General features: G+C 45.4%; 1 protein-coding gene across 15 annotated transcripts in view; it reads left to right on the top strand.

Moving 5' to 3' along the window:
• KMT2C (lysine methyltransferase 2C) overlaps positions 1–21,910 on the top strand; it is a 1,799,940-nt gene that overhangs the window by 1,001,733 nt on the left and 776,297 nt on the right. For 13 of the 15 annotated variants that reach the window (XM_078663231.1, XM_078663229.1, XM_078663237.1 and 10 more), the window contains 2 exons: positions 6,492–6,596; positions 7,249–7,296. In XM_078663231.1, coding sequence (XP_078519357.1) covers positions 6,492–6,596; positions 7,249–7,296 — 153 coding nt within the window. The remainder of the gene's footprint in view (positions 1–6,491; positions 6,597–7,248; positions 7,297–21,910) is intronic. The other 2 variants (XM_078663232.1, XM_078663239.1) reach the window with 1 other exon arrangement.

The following is a 21,910-nucleotide window of genomic DNA, read 5'->3' as shown; positions in this document are numbered from 1 at the left end:
ACACACAAGCTAATGACCTTTCTTGCCACAAATTTTGCAGAATGCAAATCTTGCAAAGCACCCTGGACTATTTGTCCAATGTCCTTCACTGCCACATCTGTAACATTTTGGACCACTAGATTTAGCATCAGAAGACGGAATTTTTTTTAATCAAATTTCCTTTCAACTTCCTTGTTCGATGATGATACAGATTTATCATTACTTGTGGAACCTGCTTTTTCATTATCTTTTCCATTATGATTATCAACTCTGTAGACCTCATTAACAGATGACTCACCTCTACTTTCTTTAGTGGTAGTGGTACTATCTTTGTTTTTCTCATCCCACATTTCACGTACCCACTTACTGGCATTTTCCACACCTTGAATTATGGCAACCGCATCTTTCAAATTACGGTTTTTGCTTAAAAGTTTTTCTTGAACCTTAACATTATTTGTGCACCAGACGATTCGATCTCTGATCAATGAATCAGTCAGGTGTTCAAAATCACATGTACGTGCTAGGGTTTTGAGAGCAGCTACATAACTAGAAATGTTTTCAGTCTTACCTTGCACTCTAGAAAAAAATGTATATCTCTCTAAGAAAACATTTATATGTGAACCACAATGTTTCTCTAACATTAATACAGACATATCATATACATTGCTAGGTTCACCAGTCTCATTACCTATTTCAATTAAATCAAGACTTTCATAAATGCATCTTCCCTCAATGCCTAGATTATGCAGAAGTATAGCTTGTTTCTCACCACCAATAGCTATAAGATAAGAATCAAAAATAAGTTTCCATCTTTTCCATGGTAACGCAGGCTCACCTTTTTCAGTCAAGAAATGAGGAGGTTCAGATGATGTAGCCATACTGGTATAAATAAATGATAGTAAAGTATGTTAAATCATAAGTGTAAATCCACTATGTTCTAATAAATAAATATTAAACAATTAAGAGCTAAATGTGGGTACCACTGTTGAAGAGTGCAAATGTGTACATTACAGTACGTATGAGTTTGAAGTGTGCACATCACTGTATGCACAAGCTTGAAGTGTGCACATCACTGTATACACGAGCTGTGTGTGCACATTACATATTTAAAGCTTCCTTCAGTTTGTTTTACTTCCATGATGAAATAATGGTCTTTAAGCTGTTGAGTATTCTAAATATTCACTTCTGCCTTAAAGCATGCACAATCAGTACAAATATAATGAAGCTAATGTTGTGCAGCGATGTTTCTTGTCACAATATTTAAAATTTGCCAAAGTAGTCGTTTTATAGTTGGAACTTATTACAGTGGTTCCATAATATTAGCGCTTCAATATATAATAATAATAATCTTTATTCGGTTTTTTAGCATTTGCAAAACCATAAAAGATATCACATAATACAGAATTAATCATTAGAATTGTTTAAAAAGTACAATTTAAAATAGACGTTTTAAAAAAGTGTTGCATTTTCAAATATTAATAGAAATTAGTCCACTGTTTTACAAGTTGTTTCGATGCCTCATAATACACTTTAAGAAGTTTAAAACATAATAGACAGTACACTCAGAGTCCAAGGTTTGGAGTGCCAGCATGGCTGGACGACATTGTCTGTGGCCCCATTTTTTAAGTAAAGGAATTAACCAGATTTTCCGATGGGGATGATAAAACTTACAGAACAGTACTGTATGTATGGTGGACTGTTTGGAAAAGTCGTCGCACGGGCATGGGTCTAACTGTACATTCCAGCTGTTTTTATCAGGGAAAGTCACTAACCTGAAAAAAAGATTCATTCTGAATCTTGTTATGAGCATTTTCTCGTAGACTGTTAGCTCCATGGTCAGATATGACTGAATTCTCAAGGACTGCTGGGTCATGATTGCGTGCGTAACAGATTTTTTTGTGATCTGCGTAGTCAGCCTCAATGATTCCAATATAGTGCCGCAAAAATTGATGTCGCCTTACCACAGTATTTCAATTTCCACTCACTCTGTGAGTATCGCGAAGTAATGATCAAAACACTTCACTTCCCTAAAATGACCGCCAACGTCACCACGTCATGGCGCACCGTGACTTGGAAGTGGAAAAAGAAGACAGACCACAGTTAGCTGTTTCTACCCAGAATGCACCTGGAGTTACAGTTGTTAAGTCATATGTCATCACTTCAACACTGGACTTCGACTCATCAACAACAGCTCGTCTGGATCGCAGGCCAAGACCGCAAAGTGTTTGTTGTACCTACTGCAACAGGCAGACACTCGGAGGTACTTGCCGAATGATCTTCAGTTTCCCGTCGTCCTCTCCGAAGATACGAAATGTAAAAATAAATCGTCTTGAAGAGAATTAGGGAACTGAAATTCACCTTAATGTGTGAGTCAGTTTCAATTAAAAGTTGATGTGCTGTATGGTTGATTTCCTGATGCTTCACCTCGTCACCAGTGATAAAAAGTAAATTCCAAATTCGTATAAGTTTGAATCCAAGTTTATTTACTGGAGTAAGTAAATAACAACCCTCACGGACCTTGATCCAGCACCAACTGCCGGATCAGGTTCCACATCGAACATTCACCAGTAGAACATAGAATATGCATACATCACCAAATTACATAGTAAGAACTTCTGAAAAAGCATAGCCATAACAGATGGCAGCTCCATTGTGCATCATCTAAGATGTGTGTAGAACAGGTACATATCAAATTTACTTGGGACATTCTCTTCATCCAGGCAAGAGGATTTGTCACTATTTCCTCCACCATAGTTGTGTGATTTTGGATGAGTTAAGGTTTAATAAAGTTTAACATGTAAAACTAGCTGAACCTTCCTTTTCTAGCCCTATGTGAAACTTTTAACTGCTAATCTTATTCCTGCTCTCTGTACCCAATTTAGGATTTTTATTCTGGATAATGTGGCATTATAAAAAGATTACAAACCTTAGCTTTATCATGGATCTAGAGCTTAAATGTGTGTCCTCTGCACACTATTGATATGCAGCATAAGGTAAGACATTGTGAAATGCTGGCGCAATTACAGAGGTATCTAAACTTTTTAAGTGTAGGCCTAGTTAGAAAACAATATTTGTCAGTTGTCGTGCCAGTGAGAACATCACAGGAAGTGTTGTTGTAGTTGGAAATTACATTAGGAAGTGATGTCATATGACCTTGATGATTAAGATTATCATTAGAAGTGAAATGAGTCATGAAGTCAAATAGTAAAAATAAAGTACGTTCTTTAACAATAGAAATAGCAGAAATAATAGTGGTAACATTAATTTTAAGGCAGATTCCTCAGCTTAGAATACTTCCCAAGTGCCATACTAAATTCGGAAAGCTCTCACCAGCAATGCTTCCACGTGCCGCTGGGTGGAGTTGTGCATGTAGTGCTTGTGAAAGCGTTTTATAGAGCGCTCAGCTAGTCAAGAGTGTCCGGCTCTGTGCGATCTATGAAAACAAACAGATTAAGATGAAAATTACTGTGAGAAAAGCCAGATCTGAGCTTTTTCTTAAAATCAGCTTCAGCCTTTGTTGAACTTAAGTATAGAGGGAGCTTGTTTCAGCCACCTGGTCCCAAGAAAGAGAAGGAGCGACTGTCTGCTGGCGCCAGACAAACTCTTGGGAATGTGGGCCAGATGATTATGGGATGAGCGTAATACATGGGCGTCCGCAGGGGGGAGCAAGAGGGGGCGCTTGCCCCCCCTGGATTCAGGCCCGGTTCTAGAGGATGGGGCCCACATACCTGGGCCGATTTTCCTACTCGAAAGGTTGCTACAGCGCCGAGTGTGACTCTCAGCAGGTCACAGACTGAGGCCGGTCCATTGTCATGGGCAGAATGACAATGGGCCGGCAAAGGAGCCACAGCATGGAGCATCTCCGCCCATCCCAGGCCCCAGGAGGTGAGAACGAAGCACAATTAGCAAGTCTTAGGCAGGGGACGGGAGCTTTAGTCTCTCACAGCAGGCCACAACAATCCGATAAAAAGCTACGGGGCGCGGGTGGGGGCATTTGGGGAGCGGGGTTAGTGCAAACATTCTTAGTTTAAAAACTGTGAAGTGACAGACCGGATTCTAATTGAAACTTTATTATGAAATTCCATCCGTTTGTGCAATGGGGAGAATGCTGTATACAGCTAACAGTGAAGAAACTCTGCAAAAAACACTAAGGACTGAAATAACTACATTTAAAGAACAATATGACTAAAAATGGAAAAAAATGAAAATTCGATTTTGACAATGTTGTAGTGAAACATTTAATTTCTCCTCCATGTTGTGGCCAAGGGAGACGTAAGAGCAGAGGAGAGATAAAGAGAGAGACAGAGCCAAAAGGAAAAATAAGAGACGTAGTGGGGAGTAGAGACAAACGGAGAGGGGAGAGGAAAGAGGGAGAAATGATTGACGAGAGAAGATAGGAAAAGAGGCGAGAGGGGGGGCATAATTATAGATAAACACACTGAGGGAAGAAGACGGAGGGAGACAGAAGGAGACAGACAGAGGGAAGGGGGCGACAGAGGGAGGGAGACAGATAGAGGGAGATACAGGGTGGGATACAGACAGAGACAGACAGAGGGAGGGAGACAGACAGAGGGAGGGAGACAGACAGAGGGAGGGAGACAGACAGAGGGAGGGAGACAGACAGAGGAAGGGAGACAGACAGAGGGAGGGAGACAGACAGAGGGAGGGAGACAGACAGAGGGAGGGAGACAGACAGAGGGAGGGAGACAGACAGAGGGAGGGAGACAGACAGAGGGAGGGAGACAGACAGAGGGAGGGAGACAGACAGAGGGAGGGAGACAGACAGAGGGAGGGAGACGGAGGGAGACAGAGAGAGAGGGAGACAGAGAGAGAGGGAGACCGAGAGAGAGGGAGACCGAGAGAGAGGGAGACCGAGAGAGAGGGAGACCGAGAGAGAGGGAGACCGAGAGAGAGGGAGACAGAGAGAGAGGGAGACAGAGAGAGAGGGAGACAGAGGGAGACAGAGAGAGAGGGAGACAGAGAGAGAGGGAGACAGAGGGAGACAGAGAGAGAGGGAGACAGAGAGAGAGGGAGACAGAGAGAGAGGGAGACAGAGAGAGAGGGAGACAGAGAGAGAGGGAGACAGAGAGAGAGGGAGACCGAGAGAGCGTGTGCTTTTCTTTCCGCTCACATGCTATTGGCCAAAGGTGGATGCATGTCCTGCCTTCTCTCTCCCCTGGCCTAGGGAGTTCGGGAGCGAGCAGCAGCGCGGCCAGGTGCCAGCTGCATACCTCACATTACTTGCAGTGCACGCACACCGCGCTTGTTTTTCTCAAAGTGCCTAATTTCTACTATTGTGCTGGGCCCTGATATCACCGAGGTACACAGATGGCTACAGAACTATGTATGAAATATGCCCCAATATTTAAGGTACCAATTAATATTCATGTGGTAGCAATACCTACTTTTACGTGCCGTGTAGCAGAGTGTGTTCATACAGAAAGACTTTTCTGTAAAAATGTTAAGTGGAATGCCTCGTGCATTATTATCATGAGCGTTGCAGCCACGTTTCTGTGCTGCGTCTGTGCCTAACAAACCTGCAATTTGCAGTTCCAGGCGGGCGGGTGAGTCTGCCATTATGTTTACCAGGCCTATATTTCGCAGCACAGAACGCTGCTGATTTTCTAAGCTTGGAACTTTCAGTACAACGACTTCGCCAACCTTCCAGCCAGTAGAAAGCATGGAGACCCGTGGCCACTCAAGCTGTGCCCTTGAAGACATGCCAGCATCCGGTGGCAGAGGAGCCGTGGGCAAAGCATGAGGGTGGCTTATTACTGTTATCGAGCAAGGACGCTTTCCTAGCAGAAGTGACAAAAGAAGCTTGGCACCGAAATACTATCGTCGCAAGCTCACAGGCATTTCCCAGGGACATGCTGCTTTTATATTCCAAAGGTACTGGCTACGGAGCCTTTTAAAAAGCCTCCTGAGCGATTTGTGGTGGCTCTGAGGCAACCTAGCGCTGCTCCTGCTCGCTGTACCTGGAGAAAAATCAGAGGTCAGATGGCAAGCATCTGAAATGCCTGTAATTCCAACTTTACAACAAGCATTCGCATAGCCAATAGGTCTCGCTTTTGGGACCATTATAAGTATTTAGTTATGCAGCACAATATCCTTAGTGCAACATCAACTGTTGCATGGCTAAACACGTATAAGGTCCCAAAGGCAATACCTATTGTCTATGCCAATGCTTGTTCTTCAGTGCCGCAATTAGAAATGGCAGCGTTGTGAAGTGATGCTCTTAATGAAAAAAAAGTTAAAAAGTTAGGACCTTGACTTTGTTACACTCAATTCTATTGTCCATATTGCTGAGACTTTTGTTAAAGTGAATCTGCCCTAATTCGAATCAGTTTGATATAGTCCGTTCAGTGCTGTGCTTGGTTGCAATATCATGACATACATCCGTATTCATTAATACCATTATCTGGACTTCCACTTGTTAATTGTACTTAAGGATTATTTATTAGAAATACATTAAAGGTAATGAATTGGGCTACATTATTACTTTTCCCCAGGTAACACACAAGACCGACTCTCAGACCTATCGGAAACTTTGAACACGGATGATGACCTGCTTGGCATGTTTTCTGATGATCTAGTAAAGGCTGGACCTCGATCTGGTATGCATTTTAAAATGGTGCATATTTCAGAATGATTTTATGGTAACCGTTGGTCTGGTATCATCATTTGGTTTTAATAAGTCTGCTTTTTGTAAGTGTTTACTCTAATTTAAATCATTTTTTTCAATACAGCGCATGTTTTGTAAAGTCTGCTTTGCTTCGTACAAGCGATCATGGCTGCTGCATGTTATCATGCTGCAGAGATCACCACAATCTTTTTTTTAAATTCAAAGTCCTAAATTGCTTTAATGTTTTCAAATCCTCCCCTGGTTTGCACTTTTTTACACTAATTTCATGGAAATGCTCTCTGTGGCAACAGAGATGTCAAACATCAATTGAAGTAGTTCTTGAATTTTAACAAATTGTAGATTTGAGAAATGTTTATTTTAATGTCCCGTACCATTTTGAGGACTTTAGGACTCTGTTTTACATTTATATTTAGCAAGCTGTTGTCACTGTCTTAATATAACAAATTAAGTTTTTTAATGATATTTGGTGCACATACAACAAACACCATGTCCTTTCTATAAAAATGTCAGGTGCACTTCTGACTGATAGGGATTTTGATGATCTTTGCACATTGCCTTTTATCATAGTATTTTCGTTCTACTATTGTTATAATCACCCATTTTATCTGGTTTGGGTCCTGTAGGTCTTGATTTATGCACTTTCCATATCGAGAACTCATCCTCCCCGTTTGGTAAGAAACTAAGCCATGGAAATTCCATGGGTAGAACTAGTTCACTTTCCTTTTATTTTTTTTATTTTCAATTGATAATATTTTATGCATGCAACATTAATTATGCTTCTTTGCTGTTGTATAAATTTGTTTCTGTGCCATCAAGCTATGCTTCAAAATCCAAAATATGTATGGAAATTGGTATAGAACTGTTCCAGCATTTTCTATGCGTAATCTTAATGCTTGTTAACTAGTTAGGATTTCCCAACTCATAGCTAATCAGGGACTGTTTTTTTGGTGACCAAATCTTGTTACTCTCTTGAGTAAATAAAAAAGGCTGACATGTAGCTTATTGTAAGTCCCTCTGGGAATTTCTAAATATAAAATTCTAAAGCAAAGGCCAGAATCTGTTCTTCATATGTAAGACATTGAACAGACTTTTCATTGCATTCCTCATTTGTTACATATTTGGACAATGTTGTGGGTGATGAAGGGGGGCAACCATACCATAAGGAAAATGAGTATGATGACCTTCAAGATGCCAGAGTCCTTGATACTTCCCCAGAGTTGTGGCTCCTCTCACCCACACCCTGGTCCTGCCAGTGATGAGAATTCTTCTAATGCATAAGGCGTTCAAAACTCTTGATCTCCAGCTCTCCGCCTTAAAGGTCAGTGCTGCATTCAGGTCAAACATCCACTGAGCCTCACCTGCCCTTCAATAACACACTTACAGATACCTTCTTGGAGGCTTGGGTCAAGCGTTGCTTTGGCCCCCAAGTTATTTGCTAGATTGTGAGGCACCATCACCCTACCCAAAGAAACCCTGTATTTTTGTCTTCGCACCCTTCCCCTAAAAAGTTGGTGATGCAGCCATGTACAAGTCGGATGAACCTGAATACCTTTCCAACTACTCGTATCCTCAAACCACCCACCCCCCAAATAGGAGTCCAAACTTGTGGAGACCTTCAGGAAGAGCATGTTTTATTTCACCAGCCTGGCTCACAGGTCTGTGAATACCAGCTGGTTCCTGGACCGCGATTTCCTTGCTCATTAGCTCATGTCCTCCCAGGCATCCTAGGAGATTTCGGATATATCATCTAGGACAGCTGTGAAGCAGCTAAGTTCTCAATTAGATGTAGCTCGGAACACCACCGATTCCATAAGGCAGGCCATTGCCCCAGCCTTGCCATTCGCCACCATCGCCACCACTCCCAAATGCAGTCTACTGGTTTTTCAGGTGGTCTCTTATGGACATACCCTTTAAGAGGGCTCTCCTATGTCGGGACATGGCAGTTTCCACTCTGGAGTGATTCCTGGAGAGCAGGCCCCAACATGCTCCCTGGGCTTATATTCCCCACCTCGCCAGCCGCATCAGCTCTACCATTCCTTTCGTGGATTCAGGAAGAGGTACCACACACAGTCAATTCAGCCCCAGCAAGGTGCAGAGCAGGTTCACAGCAGTGGTGCCTGACACCCCAGCGGTCAGGGTAAGCAAACCACTCGGGCTACTGTGCAGACCCCTAACCCCTTGCTGACCCACCTCCCAAAACACTTTAGTGTGCCCTAAGTGGAACACAGCCACCTGGCTAGAGGTGAGAACTGACTTTTCTTGTCAGGTTGGCAGACCAACACACCCAACGTGGGTCTGGCAGATAGTCCAGAAAGGGTACACCATGGCCTTCATTGCCACTCCGCTGCACTTTCCACCATTCCCAGAGTGGAGGACCATCTGTCTGTCTCACTGCAGGAAGTGCAATTCTCCAGTATTAGGGGTGTCTTTCATAGATTCACATGCCTGAATCATTCCCCGTTGTCGGAGTGGGAGTCCCACGGTACATAAAAAAGCAATAAAATGCCATAATAACATAGGAAAAAAACAGTAATTCCCAACCAGGAAGTAAAGTAGCCCAAGCTACAGGAGAAAAAACTTCCACACTCATGACTATCTTAGTCATTTTGTATATCCCAAACTGCAGCCAATCAGGCGACAGCACCCACCAGAAGGTTCCCCCCCAGAGGCTGAGGCTCTCAGATTTTCTCGCAAGGAGTGATGGTAACCTTTTCTTCTCCTAAGCCTTAGATGATTATGTCAACAGCGTCTTCATCGCCGACGATGGTCTATGTTACTGTTAGACCTATCTCGTCGACGGCAGAGACTTCTTCTTCTGCCGTCGTCGGCGCCTCATCGACGGCAAAGCTAAAGAAGATTCCGTCGACGATACCTTCGTCCACGTCATCGTCGACGCTTGCTCTTCAGTCGACGAAGACACCATCGTCGACGAAGACACCATCGTCGACGATGATAACTCTACCGTCGACGAAGACTTCGCCGGCGTCTGCCACCAAACCCAGGTCGACGAGCCCTTTGGTGGGGCCCCCGTCGAGGGCCACAACTATCTTCTTGTACCACTCTGCAAGTTTGGTCGCCGTCTACGGCTTTTTGTCGACACCAAAGCCGTCTTTACTTCAAAGGCATGGTTCTAGTTTAGAACCTTTATCTCCTCTACACATCTCACCACAAAGGGTACCTCTACAGGTTCCAGACAAGTTACAGGATTGAGGACAGCAAGGAGGATTCTGTTATTGAGGAAACATTTGGAACGGCGACAAGTCCTTCCGAATTAAACATTAAATATCAGGAGGACGATCAAGAAGATCTGCACTCATCTGAGCAAGTGCATTCGCCTGTGACCAATGTCCCCTCAGCTCAGGTACCAATGGCATTGCTTACCAACCTTCAATGCATGTTTCCGCCATCGGAGTCAGCAGGCTTTGTACCTCCTACACCTGTGCTGCAAACACCTAGACCTGATTTCAAACCCCCAAGGTCTCCTCCACCTGCATTGTCCAATCAGCCAGGCGAACAACATTCTTCTGACGGAAAAGAAAGAGAAGAAGGAGAACTCGATGGCAGATCATTGATGTCGGAGTGGGATAATTACCAAGTGCAAACTCCTTCGCCTTCACCACCGGCTACCTCTGATTCACCTCCAGTGGACGTGGGTGGATTCCACCTTTTAATGGAGCGGGCTACGAAGCGCTTCCACATTAACATGGAGCATACAGAGCAGGAATGCTTTCTACATGCTTTCAAAAACCAGCCAAGGAAGCAAGCCAAGTCCATACATATCATAGATTTCATCTGGAAGGAGGGAATTAAAGTATGTCTACTCCGGTTTCCATACCTCCGGTTCTGCCAAGGATTGATAAAAAATATAAGTCCCCTGCTTGCCTTATAGGACCACCGAAACTGGATTTGGTCATCGTTCAAGCTGCACAGAAGAGATCTAGAAACCCTTCATCTCCAATTGCAGCCCCACCGGATAGAGACTGCAGACGCTTGGATGCCACTGGTTAACGCGTGTCAACAATGGCGGCTACCACAGTCCGAGCTGCCAACTCATTGGCCATCCTGGGCAGATATGACCGACAAATGTGGTCGGATATCTCACCATATGTCGACTTACTTCCAGAACCCTCTAAGTCTGAAGCTCAGAAAATCCTGCAGAAAGGTGAAAGGATCTCGGCTGAAATCATTGACTCGGCTGTTGATGTGGCCTCAACTGGTTTCAGACAATTGGCTGGTGCTGCTGTCTTACGCAGACAAGGTTGGCTGCGTTCTACTTCGTTCCGTCAGGAAGTGCAAACAAAGGTATTGGATATGCCTCATGACGGAGATTTTCTGTTAGGTCCGCAAGTGGAAGAAGCCCTGCAGACAATCAAAAAGGACACAGAGACTGCTAAATCCTTGGGCACCCTCCAATTTCGTAAGCCGCCCTTTCGAGGAGCGAGAGGACGTGGATCGTCCTCTAACAGAGGCGGATATACTCAACAGTCCTCCTACAGACAGGGGAATCGACGCTACCAAAACCAGCGTTATCAGTCCTTCGGCCAACGCAACACTAATTATTCACAGAACAAAAAAGAAGCCGGCCTACCGCGGAAAGGATAAGCGACAATGAACTTTATCACCTGCCGCCGCTACTGCCCCAATCTCACATAAAAATTGGAGGACAAATATCAAAATTCTACTCAAAATGGTCATCGATAACATCGGACAGGTGGGTCCTGGACATCGTGGCCAAGGGCCATGCCCTCGAATTCGAACAGTTTCCTCCAAACGTTCCCCCAAGGGGGCCCACCTCCAGCTCATCTACAAGAACTGTTTGCCCAAATCAATTTGATGTTGAAGAAAGGAGCAATCGAGAAGGTTCCTCAGACTGAGAGGAACAGGATTCTACTCCAGATTCTTTCTGGTAAAAAAGAAATCCAGAGAGTGGCGTCCAATTCTGGATCTCCGTGCCCTAAACAAATATTTGAAGAAGGTAATGTTCAGAATGTTGTCGCTACAAGAAATATTGCATCTCCTATCGGCTGGAGACTACATGGCCACCTTGGATCTCCAAGATGCGTATTTCCACATCCCCATCTTACCTCGTCACAGAAAGTTCCTGCGATTCAGAGTGGCTGACAGGGATTATCAGTTCAAGGTCCTTCCCTTTGGGCTGCGCTCGGCACACTGGGTATTTACAAAGGTCCTGGCTCCGGTAGCAGCACACCTCCGGCTGGAGGGAATACAAATATTTCCATATTTGGACAACTGCCTTATCAAGGCCAGTTCTTACGCAGACACAGACAACCATTTACAGCAGTGTCTAGCTCTCTTTCAAACTCTGGGTCTTTCCATCAACGTCAGCAAATTCCAGTTGGTACCAAGACAAGCTTTCTTGGGAGCAACCTTAGACACCCAGCTGCTCCAAGCCTTCGTGTCGGATGAGAGACAAAACAGAATCCAGGACGTGGCTCGGAATCTACTTTGAAAAAAGTCAGTTTCAGTCCGACGGTTCAAATCCTTTCTGGGGATGATATCGACTTGCATTCCTTTGATACCGAATTGCCGACTCAGAATGAGGCCTCTTCAAGAAGAGCTCAGTCTTCAATGGCTGCAGGTCTCCGGTTCATTCGAGGACCTCATCCAGATCACCCCTCACATTCGGGGTTCCCTTCTTTGGTAGATACAAAAAAGGAATCTGCAACAGGGTTGCGCGTTCCTTCAGGATGCACCAAACTTTACAATCACCACGGATGCATCCCTCGAAGATTGGAGAGCTCATCTTCAGGGACTGACAATCAGCGGCAAATGGAGCCCTCAGCAGTAACGTTTGCACATCAATCTGTTGGAGCTGAGAGCCATCTTCCTTGCCCTCAAATCATTTCGAGCACTCATTCAAGGGGCCACTGTATTGGTACGCACAGACAATACAACAAGTATGCACTATGTCAACGAACAGGGAGGGACAAGATCGGCTCTTTTGTCTCAGGAAGCCCAGAAGCTATGGGCATGGGCAATACGGCACAAAATCAATCTTCTGGCGGTTCATGTACCGGGAACGGAGAACGTTCTTGCGGACACTCTCAGCAGGACGACAGTGTCTACTAACGAGTGGGAGCTTCAACAACAAACGGTGAACCGGATGTTTCGGCAGTGGGGTCATCCAGATCTAGACCTCTGCGACCAGGGAGAACAGCAAATGCCGGTTCTTTGCAAGTTGGCATCCCCACAAAGACTCTCAGGGGAATGCGTTTTTGATCAACTGGTCTCAAATATATGCTTACTCTTTTCCTCCGATACCGTTGGTTCCCAGAGTTCTGCGGAAGATGAAGAAAGAACCGTGTCGGCTGATTCTTATTGCCCCCAGATGGCCACGCCAATACTGGTTCACCGAGCTCCTTCTCCTATCGGCGTGCGAACCAATTTAGTTGCGTCCAACTCCGGACCTACTCTCCATCCAGGACGGTCAGATTTACCATCTGGACCCGACATCTGAGGTTAGCGGCCTGGCGCCTGAGTACCTTGAATTCGCCCATCTAAACATCCCTGCAGATTGCAAAGAGGTACTAGCCAAAGCAAGAGCACCTGCTACAATAAAGACATACATACTCAAATGGAAACGCTTCTGTATCTATTGCCGTTCAGCTGGAATTCATCCTTTTTTGGCTAAGCCAGAGCAAATCTTACCTTTTTTATTGCATCTGGCAAGATCAGGATTGTCTCATGCAACCCTAAAGGTTTTCCTGGCAGCGATTTCAAGATACCAACTAGATGGGTCCACATCTCTGTACTCTTCAAGAATTATACAACAATTCTTCAAAGGGCTTTTCAGAATGTTCCCTCCGGTACGTCGTCCACCACCATCGTGGCATCTCAATGTAGTGTTAGCGCAACTCATGCCCCATCCTTTTGAACCTATCCACAGAGCCGATTTGAAGTTCCTTATGTTCAAGGGGCCACTGTATTGGTTCGCACAGACAATACCACAAGTATGCACTATGTCAACAAACAGGGAGGGACAAGATCGGCTCTTTTGTCTCAGGAAGCCCAGAAGCTATGGGAATGGGCAATACAGCACAAAATCAATCTTCTGGCGGTTCATGTACCGGGAACGGAGAACGTTCTTGCGGACACTCTCAGCAGGACGACAGTGTCCACTAACGAGTGGGAGCTTCAACAACAAACGGTGAACCGGATCTTTCGGCAGTGGGGTCATCCAGATCTAGACCTCTGCGACCAGGGAGAACAGCAAATGCCGGTTCTTTGCAAGTTGGCATCCCCACAAAGACTCTCAGGGGAATGCGTTTTCGATCAACAGGTCTCAAATATATGCTTACGCTTTTCCACCGATACCGTTGGTTCCCAGAGTTCTGCGGAAGATGAAGAAAGAACCGTGTCGGCTGATTCTTATTGCCCCCAGATGGCCACGCCAATACTGGTTCACCGAGCTCCTTCTCCTATCGGAGTGCGAACCAATTCAGTTGCGTCCAACTCCGGACCTACTCTCCATCCAGGACGGTCAGATTTACCATCCGGACCCGACATCTGAGGTTAGCGGCCTGGCGCCTGAGTACCTTGAATTCGCCCATCTAAACATCCCTGCAGATTGCAAAGAGGTACTAGCCAAAGCAAGAGCACCTGCTACAATAAAGACATACATACTCAAATGGAAACGCTTCTGTATCTGTTGCCGTTCGGCTGGAATTCATCCTTTTTTCGCTAAGCCAGAGCTAATCTTACCTTTTTTCTTGCATCTGGCAAGATCGGGATTGTCTCATGCAACCCTAAAGGTTTTCCTGGCAGCGATTTCAAGATACCAACAAGATGGGTCCACATCTCTTTACTCTTCAAGAATTATACAACAATTCTTCAAAGGGCTTTTCAGAATGTTCCCTCCGGTACGTCTTCCACAACCATCGTGGCATCTCAATGTAGTGTTAGCGCAACTCATGCGCCATCCTTTTGAACCTATCCACAGAGCCCATTTGAAGTTCCTTACGTGGAAGGTGTCACTTTTATTGGCTTTGACTTCTAGAAAAGTCAGTGATATTCAGGCTTTCACAGTCCATCCTGCTTTCTTACAGTTCGCAAATGACTCTGTAGTGCTCCGCACGAATATGAAATTCATACCTAAGGTTCCTTCGGACTTCCACCTGAATGAGCCTGTCATCTTAAAGACATTTTTTCCTAACCCACAATCCCCTGCGGAAAGGGCATTGCATACACTGGACATTAAGAGATGTTTAAAATTCGATTTACAAAGAACATCTACGTTACGCAAATCTGATCAACTGTTTATTACCTATGGTAGGATTCATACAGGCCAAGCAGTATCTAAGCAAACACTTGCAAGATGGATCTCTGCAGCTATCGACTTTTGCCATACACAAGCAGGACAACCTTCGCAAGCAGCTCCAAGAGCACACTCTACGAGGGCAGTGTCTTCCTCAACGGCTCTTTTCGCTGGAGTCCCTCTCCAGCTCATCTGCAGAGCGGCAACCTGGGCCAGTCGGCATAATTTCACCAAACACTACTGTTTGGATGCAGCCAGCGAGACCGATGCTTCAGTGGGTCAAGCAGTTCTGCGTAATCTTTTCAGATAAGGTGAGCCTCTGTTTCCCTCTTCCTCTTACTACTGTCAGACGCTTGTTATGCTTATTATTATTATGCACTTGCTCAAGTAACTGCATTTTATCATGCTTTTAGTGATGTGATTACATATATGTATATATTTCATGGTTATGTGAATCTCTTATTTACAAGCTTATGCTGCAAATAGCGTCATCCGAATACGGATATGTACTGCTATCTACTCTGATTCAGGCATGTGCATCTATGAAAGACACCCCTAATACTGGAGACGATTAATAGTTACTTACCTGTAATCTGTGGTTCTCCAGTATTGGTGTCTTTCATAGATTCACATGCAACCCGCCCACCTCCCCTCAGAGGCTCTTAGGCTACATTGGTTACCATCACTCCTTGCGAGAAAATCTGAGAGCCTGAGCCTCTGGGGGGAAGCTTCTGGTGGGTGCCGTCGCCTGATTGGCTGCAGTTTGGGCTATACAAAATGACTAAGATAGTAATGAGTGTGGAAGTTTTTTCTCCTGTAGCTTGGGCTACTTTACTTCCTGGTTGGGAATTACTGTTTTTTTCCTATGTTATTATGGCATTTTATTGCTTTTTTATGTACCGTGGGACTCCCACTCCGACGACGGGGAATGATTCAGGCATGTGAATCTATGAAAGACACCGCTATACAAAATGACTAAGATAGTCATGAGTGTGGAAGTTTTTTCTCCTGTAGCTTGGGCTACTTTACTTCCTGGTTGGGAATTACTGTTTTTTTCCTATGTTATTATGGCATTTTATTGCTTTTTTATGTACCGTGGGACTCCCACTCCGACGACGGGGAATGATTCAGGCATGTGAATCTATGAAAGACACCGCTATACAAAATGACTAAGATAGTCATGAGTGTGGAAGTTTTTTCTCCTGTAGCTTGGGCTACTTTACTTCCTGGTTGGGAATTACTGTTTTTTTCCTATGTCATTATGGCATTTTATTGCTTTTTTATGTACCGTGGGACTCCCACTCCGACGACGGGGAATGATTCAGGCATGTGAATCTATGAAAGACACCAATACTGGAGAACCACAGATTACAGGTAAGTAACTATTGTTCATCTTCTTGACCAAAAGGGTGCCTGTGCCAGAAATAGGTCTTGAATTTTAGCCCTGCTACTTTCAAGTGCCAAAAAAGGATGGAGGTCTTCATCCTATTTTGGACCTTCACCCTCTCAATGCCTTCTCCTGGGAGGAAAAATTAAATGGATTGTGGTATTAGACCTGCAGGATGCCTATTTCCCCGTCCTGCCTGCAGTTCATAGTGATACAGAAGCATTTTCAGTTTGCTGTGCTCCCCTTTGGTGTACATGAGTCATGGTGCTGGCAAGGAGCATGGCGGAAGATGTGGGATGCAAAGCGAGGTTGGAAAGTCAGGTAAGAAGCAGAGGGGAAAAAAAGGAAATATAAGGGGGAGGTTAGGAGACACCTGGGAGATAAACAGGATTAAGGACCCCAATATTTGAGAAGGTGTCGTTTGAGACCTTTTTTTAAGCTGGAGTATGAGGGGTTGCATGGTAGATCTTTGGGGAGAGAGTTCCAAATGTTGGGAGAGTTACAGGAGAAAGAGCGTGCTTGAGTTGATTTCTTTTTTTTAAAAACGGAGGGACCAGCCTGAGGGCATTGGAGCTTCTCAATTCTCTGGAGCAGCCGGCTTTGTGAAGTTTTTAGGAGAGACACAGTGGGGTTTGAGGGTGCAAAGCCTTATGCGTAATGCAGGCGTTCTTGAAGATGGATCTGCCATCAGGTGGAAGCCATTAGAGATCTTTGAGGATGGGCGAGATGTGATCCCGCCTCTTAGAATTCGTGATAAGCCTGGCCGCAAAGTTCAAGACTGACTTGACTGGGGCTAGATGGACTTACCTAAGAGCAAAGAGTTGCCGTAGTCGAGTCTGGAAAGAACTAATTGATTTTTTTGAGGTGAAGAAGTAAAAAGAGTGCTCCTTTGGCAGCACTTTTTTTGTGAGGGGAAAGGCTGATGTTTTGGTCAATGCTAATTCCGAGAGATTTGACTGGGTTAGAGATGGAAAGGGAGCAATAGAGAGCATTTAGGTCAGAGAGCCAGTGTTGCATGGGGAGCCGGTTATTTTTAGGGGCAAAGAGAATGACTTCAGTTTTTTTAGGGTTGAGTTTCAGGTGGTTGTGATGGAACCATTGTTGGATCTTAGTCAGGGTGTCATTGAGATGCAGAATGTCAGAGTGGGATTTAATTTTACCGTAAAGTTGGGTGTCATCAGCATAGAGGTGGTAGTTGATACCTGCTTTCTTTATAATGAGGGTGAGGGGCTACATGAAGAGGTTAAAAAGAGAGCGAGAGAGAATAGACCCCTGGGGTACACCCAGGGAGACAGGTTTAGGTTTCGAGAGGCAACTGCTGATTTTGATTTGTTGGGATCTGTGCTGGAAGAAGGAAGTGAACCATTTAAGAACGGGACCATTGAGGCCAAACTGATCTTTTTTTTTTTTTTTTTTGAAAATTTGTTTATTCGCATATCAAGCAGAGCATCAACGTGTTACATTCTGTACATAATAAAATGCAGAAAGGAGGGCATGCTCTTCGCTATGTTATAACAGTCACAATAGAATTTTCCGTATTTTGTCGTGAATTAGTCAGCTCAAAGAACTTCCAAAGAACCCCCCTCCCACCACCCCAATTATACCCACCCAAGGCATTCATATCCGTGAGTGAAATAAACAATTGCTTTGTGATATTCGGCTTCTCTCCTACATAGCACCTTCCTGTTAAGTTCGTTCCATAAAGTTAGTTAGAGGTATAAACAACACACATTACAGGAATTTTGATCATCATGTATCAGGACGCACCCGGTGTTAGTAGAGGCAGGGTGTATCTTAGCAAGGGTAGATGGCACATCAGATAGTAAATAGCGATGCATCAGAACCCTCTTCCCCATCCATTTCGAAGGCACCCAGCATGGCGAACCAGTCCAGTGAAATCGGCTTTTTCCTGTGGCCCCTGCGCTCTTCACGCTGCAGTGCCTCACCCTCTGCCTTACCCCAGCGTACAACCTCTGCTTTCCATGTGTCTGGGTCTGGTGGTTTGGGTGATTTCCACCGCATTGTTATCGCGCGTTTTGCTAGCAGCAAGGCCATATCAGTGAAGCGTGTAGCCACACTCCGTTTGCGCGCGCCCGGCCCTAGTCCTAATATTGTGTGTTCTAATGTTCGGGGTAATAGGGAGAGGCCAAACTGATCTTTGAGGGTATTGAGTAGGGCAGAGTGGTTGAGAGTATCGAAGGCAGCAGAAAGGTCCAAAAGGATGAGCAGGGAAGCCTCCCCCTTGTCAAGGGAGTGATGTTGAGCATTGCAGTTTCAGTGCTACAACCCTTTCGGAAACCTGACTGAAATACATCAAGAAGGTAAAATGAGTCATTGTGTTTGTCCAGTTGGAGCAGGACGCATTTTTCGAGTGCTTTAGAGAGAAGAGGAAGATTAGAGATGAGGTGAAGATTGTTAAGGTCGTTAAGGTCGGCTGTAGAATTTTTAAGGATGGGTGAAATTTGGCCCAGCTGGAGGGAAACAGGGACTCAACCCATGGTCAGGGATGTGTTGATGATGGTAGTCCAATAAGGAGTGGTGATATGCTTTAGGTCTTGAATGATATTGGAAGGGAGAGGGTCCAGGGTATGACAGGAGGGCTTGAGCTTGGAGATGATGTCGAGAACTTCTTGCTCAGTAACTAGGCTAAAATGAAGCCAGGAGGCATTGTTTTTGTGCGCTAGGGAGGAAAAGATCTGGGGGGGGGGGGGGGGGTGTCCGTGAACGGGCGAAGAGCTGGATCAGAGGGGGGAAAAGGATCGAGAGGAGGCGAAGGTGATAAAGGTGTCATGGGTGGGAGGACAAGGAGGGGTGAGACACCTTGCGGGGGGGTGTCGATTTGAAGCAAAGGATGCGTCGATCTTGGCAATTTTTTCAGAGAAGAAATTTGCAAATAGTTCGCAATTTTCTGTGGTGGCGGTCAACTTGGGGGTGGCAGAAGTAGATTGTTTTTTGATAATGTTAAATAATTCCCTGGGTCTAGTCTTGGCTCGATCCAGTTGAGCGTGGAAAAAGGAGGCCTTTTCATTAAGGATGTGTTTTTTGTAGTTGTACCTAGCGGATCTGAGGAGGATGAGGTTAGAGGGAGAGGGGTGTTGTCTCCAAGAGCGCTCGGGCATTCTGAGTGCACGTCTTTCAATTAAGTTCAGCATTAAACTAGGATTTGGAAGGGATTTTTTTTGCGGTTTTAGTTTGGCTGGTGCAATTTGGTCAAGGATTTCAGTGATTGTTTTGTTGTAGTGTTCGGTAATATCGTTAGGATTTTGTGAAGGAAGGGGTAGTTGAAGTTTGGCTTTGAGTGAGGATTCTAGTGCACCAGGGGGGGAATAAGGTGAAGGTTTTTGGTTAGTTTCTTAATTTTAAGGTTAGTGGCGGGAGGGGGAGGAGTGAATCTGTTGATCGAGAAGAGGATGAGGTGCTGGTCTGACCAATCGATGGGGACAATGTGCGAGAGGGAGGCTAAATCTTTGCTGGTGATGATAGCATCTAGCGTCGCTCCTTTGTCGTTTGTAGGAGTACTGCAAAGTTGGATCAAGTCAGTAACGTCAAGGAGATCATTGAGGGTTAAAACCGTGGCATCTTTATTATTGTTTCAGTGAATATTGAAGTCTCCAAGAAAAATGTTATTGGAGTAGGAAATCGAGGCTTGGGAAAGAAGGTCAGACAGTTCATCTGCAAACGGAATAGGGTCACCAGGGGGATGCTAGATCTTGTGGAGCCGAATAGGAGGGGCCCCCTGAACTATAAGTTCGGCTACTAGGTATTCAAAAGTGGTTTGGTCGGGGTTCTTGACAAGTGAGAGGGAGGTAATCTTTATAGATGATGGCTAGGCCCCCTGATTTTGACAGGTCTGTCTTTTCTGAGGATGGAGTAGCCAGGGGGGAGAGCATGTCGAGAATAGATCAGGATTGAGCCTTGAGCCAGGTTTCTGTAAGAAAGGCGATGTCAATGGCTTCACTGAGAATAGTCTCTGAGATTTCCGTGGCATGACGTGCAGCTGATCGACAGTTGATGAGCATGCAGTTAAGGGGTTTGGGGTTGAAAGCAGGAGTAGTTTCAGAGTAGACAGTGGTGCGTTGCGGGGCAGGCCTAGGCGAACGGGGGGAGATGGGGGTGCGGCTAATTCCCAGGATCACGGGAATAGTGGAGGGAGGAATATCCTTATCAGTAGTCATAGAAGATGATGGAGGGAGCTCGAGCGGGTGGCAGTAGGGATGGGGTTAATCCCAGGGAACAATGAAAAGGGGGAAGAGGTATGTGAGATTCAACGGTCAAAGGGCTAGGAGGGTAGGGATTCTTAGAGATCCTTAGGTCCAGGGAGGGAGGGTGGTTAGACTTAAGAGGAGAGATGGGAAGGCAGTTACGGGGAAATCCATCGTAAAGGATGTCATTAGGAGAGGTGCCATTTTCAGGAGGGGGAGAAAGGTTGGGAGGGTTGTCACCAAAGGAGATGGGATGGTTGGAAGATTTAGTGTCACGGAGGGTGATCAAGTCTTTCCTGAGGGAGGAGAGTTCCAATGATAAGATAGAGAGGTGGAGTTAAATGTTAAGAAGCGATTGAGTTATGAAGGGGGAAGATAAGGAGGAAAGGGGGTCCGTGTGGATGGGGGTTTGTTCCAATTTATTCGGGGGGGAGAGGGGTAGGCGGTGGGAGAGGGGGGTATCCAGGAGGCGGTATGAGGGGGGTGTTCCCGATTCTGACCTGCTGAAGGATGGCTGTGTAAGTGTCCAGTAACTCAGTGGTTTGATGGATGCTAAGGGAGGGGGCGGGGGAGGGTGGGGAGGAGAGGTTCAATCCTGTCTTTGCGGTTGAGGATCAAAAAGATTGGGTGGTATGTGAAGTCATCGTGGTGCAGTAATGGAGTAGGAGTGAAGGGCTTCAATGTGTTGTAGGGGAGGAGTAGGGGCAACAGGGATTGAGGGGGGGGAGGAAAGAGAGGTAGGAGGGGTGAGGTTTGGGTTGGGTTTGAGGGGGTAGGAGGTGGTGGAGAGGGTAGAGGGGAAAGGAGAAGGAGGATCGGGCAGCAGGGGAAAGGAGGAAAGAGGGGTAAGAGGTAAGAGGTTGGGGATGGGTGAGAGAGAGTCTGAGGGAGTGGAGGGGGTGGGAGTCAGATAAGAAGGGGAGGGGACGAGCGCAGGAGCGGGTGTAGTGTTAGCGGTGGGAGGCAAGGACTGTGATTGGGAGATTTCAAAGATATCTAACGATTCAGGGGGAGGTGGAGCTGGAGTCAGGGGAAGTGTCGTTGTGAGGATTTTGTGTGTTTGCACGGCTGAGGAAGAATGAGAAGGTGAGGATAGTAGATCATATAGGAGGTTGAAGTGGCATTCGAAAATGGTGAGGTGGTTTTCAGAGGCTTGAATGAGGATATTTCCTGATTTGAAGATGGAGATGTCAATTTCTCCAGCGAATGTGGGGGATGGAGCGGTGGATAGCTTCAGGCCATATGGGATTTTGATGGATTTCTTTATGGGTAAGTGGCGGAGGAAGATACTTTTCCATTTAGAGGGACGCTTAAGAGTAGAAGATGTCATTGGTTTTGGCAATGGAAGTAAGGCTATGGTAATTATCTACAAAAAGGGTTTTGTGGTGACAAATTAGAAAGGGAAGTCTAGGGTATTCAGG

This window comes from Lissotriton helveticus, chromosome 10 (assembly GCF_964261635.1).
Source record: "Lissotriton helveticus chromosome 10, aLisHel1.1, whole genome shotgun sequence".
NCBI classification, from domain to species: domain Eukaryota; kingdom Metazoa; phylum Chordata; class Amphibia; order Caudata; family Salamandridae; genus Lissotriton; species Lissotriton helveticus.
This window is presented reverse-complemented; position numbering and strand designations above follow the sequence as displayed.